Genomic DNA, 10783 nt, shown 5'->3' on the forward strand with positions numbered 1-10783 from the left:
AGGAATGCTTCCAGACCCAAAGAACACCCACATCGTTGTCAGCTGGATGATCGCTCAGACCGTTACTGCTGTTGCCGGTTTGACCTCCTACCCTTTTGATACGGTTCGTCGTCGCATGATGATGCAGTCTGGCCGTAAAGGAAGTAAGTTTCTAGCTTCTTGTGTGGGGAGTGTTGGGCATCCCTGTATCAACAGTTGGTGGTGGAGCTGAGGTGAAGGCAGAGTGGCTTGGCATTCACCAAGCCATGTAGCTATCCTCTTCTCTTGTAAACAGCAGGGTGTGAGAGGGGCTGCAGAAGCAGATGTCAGGTGAGGGGCGGTCTCTGCAGCACCCCTGTAAGGTGGCATGCACAAGTCGGATACCTGTCAGTAGGTAGGAACAGCAGAGCTTGCCCAGGGATGTTGCAAACAAGATTCCCTGGGCCAAGAAGAGACATCCCTGGTAGCAGCCACGGCCTGGCTGGCTGTGCAATAGCTTTTGGGTCTGGAAGTGTTGGTGTCAAAGCAAACAGTAGCTGCCTTCTGCTCGAACCGGTCCTTCCAGTGTCTCCCAGGGGTAATGCAGCAGGAGCAGCCTATCTCCTGGGTGATCTTGTCCAATACTGGAGAAAGTCAGTCACGAAGTGGCGTGCACTTGAGGTGATGAAGCTGGCAGATAACATTAGGCCATTTCTGACCTGGATGTTGGGGGTCATGGGCATCTGATTCCTAACGCTGTCTGTCTTCCGCAGCTGACATAATGTACACCGGCACTATTGACTGCTGGCGGAAGATTGCCCGGGATGAGGGCTCCAAGGCGTTTTTCAAAGGTGCATGGTCAAATGTACTCCGAGGAATGGGTGGTGCTTTTGTCTTAGTCCTGTATGATGAAATCAAGAAGTACACATAAGTTATTTCCCGTTGTGAACTGGCATGTTGTAATATGTAATTGTGGACTTGTATGAAAACCGTCTAGTTACTAAAAATGACGGCTGTTATTTATACAGGTTGGCATGGGGCAGGGGTAACTGCCTGCCCTGTCTTTAAGTCATTCCCCCTGATGGGACTCGAACATGGTTTCTATTTCAGTCACTTCTGCTTAAAGCGTACAAAGAAATAAAAATCTAAAACCAACTTTCCTCGTCTCACATTTGTTCTTGCTGCAGTGTGAGGGGGGTGGGGGTCTCTGCACAGGGATTGTAGAGGAGAGGGAAGATGAACCATCTCCATCCAGCACACCTTGTTACCTGCTAACTACCTGTAGTCACTGGCAAGTAAATGCGGTGCAGGCTGCTGGGGGAGCTGGGTAACGTTTCTTCCCCAGTGGAGGCCAGCAGTATGGGCTGGAATGGGGACTGGCAGCTCTGAAGGACTTTCTAAAGTGCCAAGTGTGTAACCCTTCTGCAAAACAGCCTTCCCCATGGCGCGGAATGCCTGGGAGGATGGAGAAGTGTCTAAGGGGTATTTGCTGCCAGCCGGAGGAGCAGAGCTGGCATCACATACTCTGGGTTAGGAACAGCTGCCTGCTCGGGCATGTTAAAACCCAACCAGAGAACATAAGTGCGGGTAATTGCTGCTCTTGTGTAGGGCCCCTGGCTAACCTGGCCCTCGCGCGAGGTGGTGTGCTGCAGGGAGGCAGTAGCTGAGCAGAGGCCCCGGTGCAAGGGAGGGACCTGCATCCCCAGGCTTATCCCTTACCCCTGGAAGTTAAACTTGTCCCAACCCCAAATTCTGGGGGAAGGGGGAAATTCCTTCGTGCTGCTGGGGCAGTTTGGGAAAAACACTGCAAGACTGGGCAATGTGTGTGGCTTGGCCTTTACCCAGACATCTCTGTGGGTCTGTGAGCCACCCCAGTGAAGCTGTTTGGTTTCTGCCCAGGCAGCTGTGGTGGTGAGTGGATGCTCTCCTGGTCTTCTGTCCTCATCAGCGAGTCCTTCCTCACTGCCCCCGTGCCTTTGGTCCTTTCTGGCTGCCCAGGCCTGCTCAAAGCAGTTGATCTCAATCACTGAAACCAATCTCAACCACTGTCCGAGGCGGATCGACAAGCCCGTGTGTTGCAAAGGTCAGTAGTTGTTTTTATTGCTGAAATTTAAGTGGGGCAGCTGGGCGTGAGAGCACAGCACCGTCCCACTGCAGCCGGCGTCAGCACGCTTGGGTCCCTGTGAGTGTGCGAGTTTGTGATAGGAGACGGTCTCATGCTGCACTGTTGAGCCAAGAGCCTTTGCTGGTGCATTCCCGCTGCCCCTGGGCTCCCTGCGATGCCTGGCCTGGAAACACAAGGGGCTGAAAGTTTCCCCGTAAGACATGGAGCAATGGCACAAGGTGCAGGAAGCGTGCTGGGGGGAGCCGGCAGCCTGGCAGGGGGCTGCGCCATGGGGCAGACTTACTGGGGAGCCCTCTCCTGCAGCACAAATGCAAGCTAATTAATTAAGGGCTCTTGGTTCCTATTGCCTCCTGCTGCTGAGCTCTCATGGATTTCAAGGTCCATTCTGACATGCTGCTGGTTGGTGTGCCTGGGCCATCGTTTCCTCTCCTTTCCTCTGCAGGGGACGCGTGGCCAGGCCATAACAGGCAGGTAAGTGCGGCGTTTGTCCCTCCACATGGTGGTGTGTGACAGAGGGGCTGGGCTGGGCTGTGGTGCTGGGCTGCCAAGGAGCTGAGCAGTGGGACCTGTAGATCCTTAGACCCACAGCGTTTCTCACAGGGCGACATGTGTTGTAGCTACCTGTGCTATTTACTGCCTTTGGGACTCAGGAAACAAGCATGTGTTTCGCAGCTGTTTTTTAGCTCCGGTGCACGGGTGATGCAGGGCAGAGCCCTCAACGGGTTTTCCCTGCACTCCACCGCTGGAGACCATGGGCCGGCAGCCCCGTCTGGCCTGGGGTCCCCAGGGATTTAACATGCCCCTCCTGGCAGCTCCCCGGGAGCAGCTTTACCTGGGGAAGCAGGTTGGGGGGTTCAACAGCTGCTTTTGCCTGCCACAGGAGCACGTTACAGAGGGATTAAGGGCTTTGGTCTTGCCGGGAAACTGAGGCATGGGTGAGGGACTGTGGACAGCCAGCGGCGAGGCAGCCAGCTGAGAGCTGTCCCTCCAACACAGGTGTTTTGCCCACCAGGCCCTGCTGCCCCGAGGATGGGAGGGATTTTCCTTTTTAAACATGATTCTCCCGTGGGGAGTACCCAACACCTCTCATCCCACAATTTCCTCCTCGGGAGCGGTGCCCAGTGCGGCGTATCAGCCCCTTTGCTGGTGGGGAGGGGTGGGCGAGCGCCTGTAACACCACTTTCACCTCGGCCTGGTGGCCATAAATCCCAGGCTTAGGAGCTTTTCACACAGCATGGCTGTGCACAGGGTGGTACGAAGCACTTGTCAGCATCTGGGGCAGGTGGTGAGCGGTGCTGGAGATTTGGCACAGCTCGGTACGCACCAGCGCCCCCCAGGCTGGGCCGGCCATGGTGCCAGGGGGCTGCCAGGGTGGGGCTGCCCTTGTCCCCCACCGGCTCTGCAGGGCTGGAACCTCACCGGCTGGGCTGAAGGCTGTGGGGAACAACCTTTGCGTGGAGGTTTGGGTGCTGGGCAAGGCGAGACAGGGGCAGCCACCGTCTTCCTAGGGGGATTTGAGAGGTGCTAATGGCACAGAGGTGGGAGCAGGGCTGTGGGACTCGCCCGGGGCGGCAGGAGGGAGGTGTGATGGATGAGCTTCCCTGCTCTCTCTGCTGGAGATGGGCGCAGAGGCAGGCAGTGACCGGAGAGGACAGCAGTGTCCCCCAGCCACCATCTCACCCACGTCCAGGCTGAGATGTGGAGACTACAGGGTCTGTCACCCCCGGGATGTCCTAGGGGTGGTGGGGGAACAGGGGCGATCAGGCACACGTGGGCAGGAGGGATCTTCACCCATCTGGCGCAGGCAGGGAGCAGAGGCTCGGAGTTTGCTTCAGCCAGCAGCCCCAGGCTCGCTCTGCCTGCATGAGGCCCCCTTTCTACCTGGTGTATCCACATTCACATCTCTGCCTTCAAAGTGCCACTGAAGCTTGACCTCCAAGCCATGCCCAGTGCTTGGCCCTGCTCAGCGTAGGGTCTGAGTGTGGCAAAGCTGAGCCCCGGGGCCAAGGCTCTGTGGCTGGAGGAGGAGCAGCAGAAAACGGTTGTGTTGCATGGAGAAAACCTGCTCCTGAGGAAATAGGGGCTTGTCTGAAAGCTTCCTCCAGTGCACACGCTGCGCCTCTCGCTGCAGGGCCGGTGCCTGGATCTCACCAGGCCTTGCAATGGAGAGTGTCCCACCTCAAGGACCTGACCCGCAAAAGGCCAGCGCAGTGCCAGCTCACCCCTTCAGCAGGCGTTGGGCCACCCCGGGCTGTGTCTCTGGGCTCTGGATGGAGCCAGGAGTACCCCTGCCCCCATGTTCTTGTCACCGTGGGCCAGGCATGGCCCCAGCATCCTCCATGTGCTGCCTGCCCTGCTCCAGAAGATGCAATTGTTTGGGTCGCACAGGGTAAAATGGGTTGTTCCCAGTGGGGTGGGTGTGTTGAAACCACCAGCGGGACTGATCCAGCCATGCGAGGGGTCCTGTTGGCTGCCCAAAGCACATGAGTCAGGCTGCGGGGCAGGAGCTAAAGCCGGCGTGTCCACGGGGACACAGTCCCGTTTCTGCACACCCTGACACCATACAGAGTTGCTGGGGGGGGAGCGGTTTTGGGCACACGGAGCCTTCAGGAACTGCACAAAGAAAGACCCGCAGCATCAGGGAGGTTCTGGGTGGTGTTGTCCCACCAGGGGTTTGCTGGTTGTTGCTGTTTGATCCTGCCGGTGTCAACAGGCGTGACAGCCCTGGCTGCAGGAATGGGGTGGCATTTTTCTGGCTGACAAACAAGGAGAGATTGGCCACTTGAGCTTTGAAATCCACCCAAAAAAGCCAGCATGCTATGGCCAGCTAGGTTCATAAGATCTCCCCAGCGGAGAGCTACAAGGCTTCCTCCCCCATCCCTCAGAGCCCACACCTACAGCCTTTTAAACAGGCCCATAATTTGCATTTTATATTTTTAAATGCCTGGATGTGGCAGTGCCCCATGGACCCCTAGGGGTCTGCAGGATAACACCAGCAAACCTGAGTCTGGTTTGATTTAGGCTGATCAGTCAGTGCTGTTCCCAAGCTGAACACATTGTCATACACCAAAAAAAAAGTTAGTGTGCACTTATTAACTGCAATAGTCTAGGGAATCAGAGTGAGCCATCTGTACATCAGTCTAGCGGGTGAAATAGCAGAAACACAGAGCACAGCCCAAGGAGAGCTGTAATAGCCGACCAGGAATATTTGCCTTCAGGTTTTGAGGCTGAGCTCCACACGTGGTCCAGCCACCTGGTCACTGCCGGGCACCATGGTGCCATCGCCCCATGAGGATGTATGTGGAACTGGGGAGCTGAGAGCATCCCAGCACCAGCTGCAGCTGCAATGCAAGGGAACCATCAGTGGTTCCTCCCTTGAAGGCAGCTTTCTGCCTGATGCAGCTGTGCTGAGTGTGAACATCCTCGTGCCATCTGCAGGGTTACAGAGCCAGGACAGCAAGGCCAAGCAGCTCCGCAGGGCTCCCCAAAACACCCTGCAACCCTGCCCTGGGAGACAGCCCTTACTGGGCTCGCAGGGCCCGGCTCCCTCTGAGCTATTAACCTGCCAGGAGCCCAGGCAGATAAATGCCAATAAAGCTGTATACCAGCTTCTGAACAAGCTTCAGTGTTATCCAGCACCCCGGAGCTTCTGTGATGGCACCAGCTGTGTGTAGGGAGGCAGGCGGGGAGGACCCCGTGTTGCTCCCCAGGTACAGCTGCGATTAACACCCACGAGGTCGGATTCACCATTACCGCTTCTCTTCAGTGTTTACAAACTGCATGGTGGTTTTTGTTTTGTTTGGTTGGTTGTTTTTTTCACAGGTTATGAGGAACAAGGCAGCGTTGCTACATATCGAGCTATTCTGACATGGTAATTCAGACAAGTTTCTAGCAAAGGTGCTTGGAAACTGGACTGGACTAAGCCATGAAACACACTGAGGTAATTCTGGCCATGTATGGCATTATTTTTGGAACAGATCCCCTTCTCCACTTTTATTGCACATGCTACTTTGCTTTGCAATACCTCTGCATCCGGACAAGTTCTTATGTACAATATGCTCAGTTAAACAAACAATAAATTCACAGATTTATAAAAACTAATGCTGGCTTTTATGGGAACACAAAACCTGACTTTTCTTTAGTCTGGACACCGCTGCAGATTACCCAGTTGCTACTAGGGTGTGGGAAACTCTGCAGAATGGCTAGTTTTATCTATTAAAATAGAACATTTAATCAAGCATTTGAACTAGGTGCCTCTGCTTCCTGTTGCTATAGTCCACTAACATCTTTTAATTAATTTAGATCTAGAAATGAAAAACCCAACTTGATTTAAATTGTTGTGAACTAGGTCTAATTAGGGTAAGAAATATATACTTAATAATCTATTGGATCAGATTCTCTGTGTTGGAGTTGTTTCAGCCATTGACTGTATAACTAGAGTGTATTAAATGTATCTTGGGGACTGCTAGCGTGACAAACTACATACTCCCCTTTCTGACTGGGCCTGTGAGCGAGTCCTGAGCCAAACTAGGCAGATCTCTAATGACAAGAACGGAAAAACACTGACTGAACATGGGCCAGTATTCTAAAAGCCAGAAAGGAGGAGCCATTGTGCAGTGCTGTGAACACTGCCTCAAGGCTCAAGGTGCGCAGCTGAGGAAGTTGGTGGCAGTTGGTAACTGCTACTTCGAACAACTTGTGCTGAGCTCTGCACTCACCAAATTCTCTTTGCGCCTCCTCACCGAACTGCAAGGATGGTCCTAGGCCCCACCTGGCTGCCCCTTCACAGCCCCACCTCAGCCGAAGCCCTGAGTTTTGTCACTCCCAACCTTAACCCTAACTGTAAATCACACCATCCTGAGTCAGCTTTTGTTCTGGGTGTCACTTGAAGCAGGACTGTACTTCATCCTTTGTGCCGACAGGGGACTAAGAACTCTCCATCCGAGGAGACCTCACATGATTCAAAATCTATTTTCAAATTTCAAAGTCTCTGACTCCTGCTTGGAAAAAACTTCATAATTTTTATGGAGACCAACCTGGGGCTATCCGGGGTTTGGGTCGCTCCCAGAGGCCCTTGCCGGGCTGGACTGCGCTACCACACTTGGAAAAGAGGTTTATGTAATGGAGTTGTACCCACTCATTCCTCCTGCCCTCCCCAAGTACTATAAGCTACCTTATAATTGCCTAACTGCCTCCGGACGTAGGCTTCTGCAAATAGGCTTCACATCAGCAGGTGATCAGCAGTGAACAAGAGCAGCGCTGCTTGAGTTAACCTGAACACGTGCATCCCAGCCTGCCAGCTCTGGAGCAGAGCTCACTCCCTCCCTTACACATTATTTTCCCAAAGAAAGGAAGGTTACATCCTTAGGCTAAGCAGGTCCGAGTTTTCCCAGTCAGGGTTATAAAGCCAGATGGAAAATCTTTATTGATTATAGGAAGTCATCCATAATAATTGTGGGAGATGAAGCATCGAAGTATCTTGTTCATTGCTCATGTTATTTTACAATACTTGGTAGAGTAAGAACATCCTAGGAGAAGTATTTTAGTTCAAATATATAACATAGTATTTAATCCCAAGTAGAGCAACAAAGACATGGGCTATAGAGCACTGTTATTACATCACACAAGAGACACAATATTATTTCCCAAACAAGGTACTTTACACAATTCTTAATGTTATCTTTATCCAAGTCCTTAGCGGTCAGTGCATTCAAAACAATTTGTCCTTCTCCTTCACGTTTTACAACTCCAAATACTGATACCGTTTTGCAGAATGGGTTAGTTCAGACGTGCAGTTGTATCCTACTTTAAATGATCACCAATCGCAACGGTAACTTTCAGCTAGATGTTTGTACTCATTAGTGGTATAACACGCAAGCAGTTTTTGTTTTCAGTAGTTTAAAACAGGGTTGGATTTCATGTTCTTCTATCGGGCAGTATCTGTTGGGACAGTGTAATTCTGTACAACTGTGGCTTTCCGATGTTCAACAGGAGCTAAGACAAAGCTACAGCCAAGCCTGTGCTGGCTGCCTCTGACAGCCTGTCTGGGTGCACAGCAGTACAATCCCCAAGCCTTGCATCTGAGTTGTTCCAGATTGTCTTGGAATGGCATGTCTCTCAGGCTGCTGCATGTTCTCGACACATTTGAAATAACAAAACGAACAGGCACAGAACTTACTTTTGTAATGATTTCTTTGTTGTACAGCTGACCTATTGTTCCAATACATTTATGGAAATCTTACACATTTGAAAACTACCAAAACAAAAAGACAGGTATCTAAAGGTGCACTGAACTCAGGAAGGCACCCAGTGAAGATTTTCCCAAAAGTAAATATTCTGTCTGGAACAGCTTGCTCGTAACACTGGGTCTGTAGAGAACAGCAGTTTGAGCAAAGTCTCCAGTGCCACTGGAATTATTAAAACTGGAACCAGAGTATCGCCTATGACAGAGAGGTACTCATCCTCCAAGCTGGCTGCAGCACATTGCCCTTGAATGTCGTCTGTTACTTCTGCTTTGTTGACAGATCTGCGATAGCTCCTGGTAGCTTTCTCCTGTCTCCAAATACCCAGCAGACGTGCAGCATTTCACTTGAACTGGTTATCAATCAGGGTTCCTTTCATCTTGGCTTTCTTGGCTTCCAACTCAGCCTAATTAAGAAAATTAAAATAGAATGAAATAACGTCTGGATACATTTCCCTTCAGCGCTCCAATGAGGTTTGGTTTTCTTGCCTGACCATTGCAAGCTTTTCACACCAGGAGCAAGTCCTTTGCTGACTCCCTCCCCGCCCTGAGCTTCAAAATGAGGACCACCTTTATAATCATAAAAAGCCCAAGACTAACAGCACAGGAGACAATTTCATAGATTCTGTCCTCAGGTGGAAGCTGAACATTCCCCCCTCCCATTTACTACTCTCCTGTCACAGCAGGTAAGATCAGCTGTGATGTTCTTGCCATTCATTTTTCAAGTGACCCTTCCGGTAGCAGCTGAGCTGGCAGGTCCTCCACAAGGCCCTTAGCTTGCCCTGACGCCTCATGGCAAAGACCTGCTCTGCCAAGCAGGCTTGAGAGCACAGCATAAGGGGTGTTCTGGTTGGTAGAGCCACGGCCTGGTTTCCCCTCCCCTTGTTCCTTGTCCAACAGATCATGGAAAGTCTCCCTGCAAAAGCTCTGCTGACTGCTCTTCAGTTAGCTCTATAGGTAATTGCAAACAACTTAAGCTCAGGAGGACTAGAAGAGCATCCCTATAAAACCTGTAAAGGAAAAGTCATCCTCACAAAGCTACAAGTTACCTATGACTTTACCAGGACCTCTATTTGTAGTCTGATCTGCAAGATAGCTTTTGTTTACAAAGCAAACAGATCTCAGGGATACATGTCCAACACTGAAGAAAACACTCACCAACTCCTGTAGCCTTCTTTTGCTCATGCCTTTGCGTTCCAGCTGTTTCTCAATCACTTTTGCGTTCTGTGCATAGGAGTCCGCAATCTCCCTCTGAAACACATGCAGTGTCACTTTGCAACAGCAAACCCCACAGTAACAACACCTCATCCAAATGGCGAGACAATCACTGGCTCTGATCAGTGTCTGAGAAAGCTGCTCCATTTAGATGCAACTGTCCGTAAGGACAGACAAAACTCACCGCTTCTATCTCCTCCTCCTCTTCATCAATTGTGGAGACTGTGACAGAACTGAACTTGCCCATGTCTTTGGTCCGTTTGGTCATCATCACCTGGGTGAGAAGCAGGGTATTTTGTTAAACCTTGGCAACTGTTGTGCCATTACGGAACACATCCCCCTCCAGAGCTTTTAATGCTTCTCACGCAAGTCATTAAGATTACCTGAACTCTGTGGGTGGCAAAGGAGAATCAACCCTAGTCATTTCTGGGCTTAGAGCTGCTGATCAGAAGCAAACTCACTCACAAACTCACTAACAGATGAGCCAGATTTTGAGAATCACTGTACCAATCTGACCTACTTACAAATGGAAACTTTCTGGTAACTAAGCCTAAACATCAGGCACAGTCTAGATTTCCATGTTTATTTTGCTTTCTTTTAGTGCGAGAACTCCAAGCTGCAGTGACCTCTGTAAAGGAAAACTTAAGGCACAGAGGGAGAAGACACCAAACTGAGTTACTCTTTAGAGGTCCTTTTTCTTTTTCCTCTCCTCTGCCCTCACCATTCAGTGATTTTGCTCACCACACCCTTTTGAAAAATAGAGATAGCCTTCTTACTTCTCTAAAACTGCTTACCTTTTTGGGAGGTTCTTGTTTCTGAGTATATATGTTTGTTTTCCCAAAACACTGGCCAAATTTGACCACAGCACCGTCAACAATGAAGGTCACAGGAGCGTTTTTCTGTTGGTGTTGATAAAAGAGCAGCAGTCCACACCTGGAAACAGAAACACATGCAGCTGTGAGGAAAACCAGATTCTGGACTCCTACGGTTACCTCCCAAACAGACTGTAAAAGTCACTGAAGGCCACTCACTTGCCACACTTCTTCCTGAACTGCCGCTCTATGCCTTCTGGTCTGGAGGAGAGAGGAAGAGCTTGAGAGGAGTGTGCAGACAGCGGGGCTGGTGCCTGGCCAACGGGCCCCAGCCGGGCGAGGAGACACGGCCGGACCGGGGGAACCCCTTCCCCGGGCCGTGGAGGGGCTCTCAGAGGGACGGGGAGTGGCGGGGGGGCAGAGACCGTGGCC

General features: G+C 51.3%; 2 protein-coding genes across 2 annotated transcripts in view; one reads left to right on the forward strand and one right to left on the reverse strand.

Moving 5' to 3' along the window:
* SLC25A5 (solute carrier family 25 (mitochondrial carrier; adenine nucleotide translocator), member 5) overlaps positions 1–1117 on the forward strand; it is a 3240-nt gene extending 2123 nt beyond the window's left edge. The window contains exons 3-4 of the mRNA XM_009889333.1: positions 3–143; positions 732–1117. Coding sequence (XP_009887635.1) covers positions 3–143; positions 732–889 — 299 coding nt within the window. The 3' untranslated portion in view covers positions 890–1117. The remainder of the gene's footprint in view (positions 1–2; positions 144–731) is intronic.
* Positions 1118–8088: 6971 nt separating this feature from the next.
* The window catches only part of LOC104290257 (chromosome unknown open reading frame, human CXorf56), a 4468-nt gene continuing 1773 nt past the window's right edge, over positions 8089–10783 (reverse strand). The window contains 7 exon segments of the mRNA XM_009889335.1: positions 8089–8367; positions 8370–8510; positions 8513–8731; positions 9483–9575; positions 9724–9813; positions 10334–10472; positions 10571–10739. Of these exon segments, the coding sequence (XP_009887637.1) occupies positions 8089–8367; positions 8370–8510; positions 8513–8731; positions 9483–9575; positions 9724–9813; positions 10334–10472; positions 10571–10739 (1130 nt within the window).

This window comes from Charadrius vociferus, unplaced genomic scaffold (assembly GCF_000708025.1).
Source record: "Charadrius vociferus isolate BGI_N301 unplaced genomic scaffold, ASM70802v2 scaffold7, whole genome shotgun sequence".
Lineage (NCBI taxonomy): Eukaryota > Metazoa > Chordata > Aves > Charadriiformes > Charadriidae > Charadrius > Charadrius vociferus.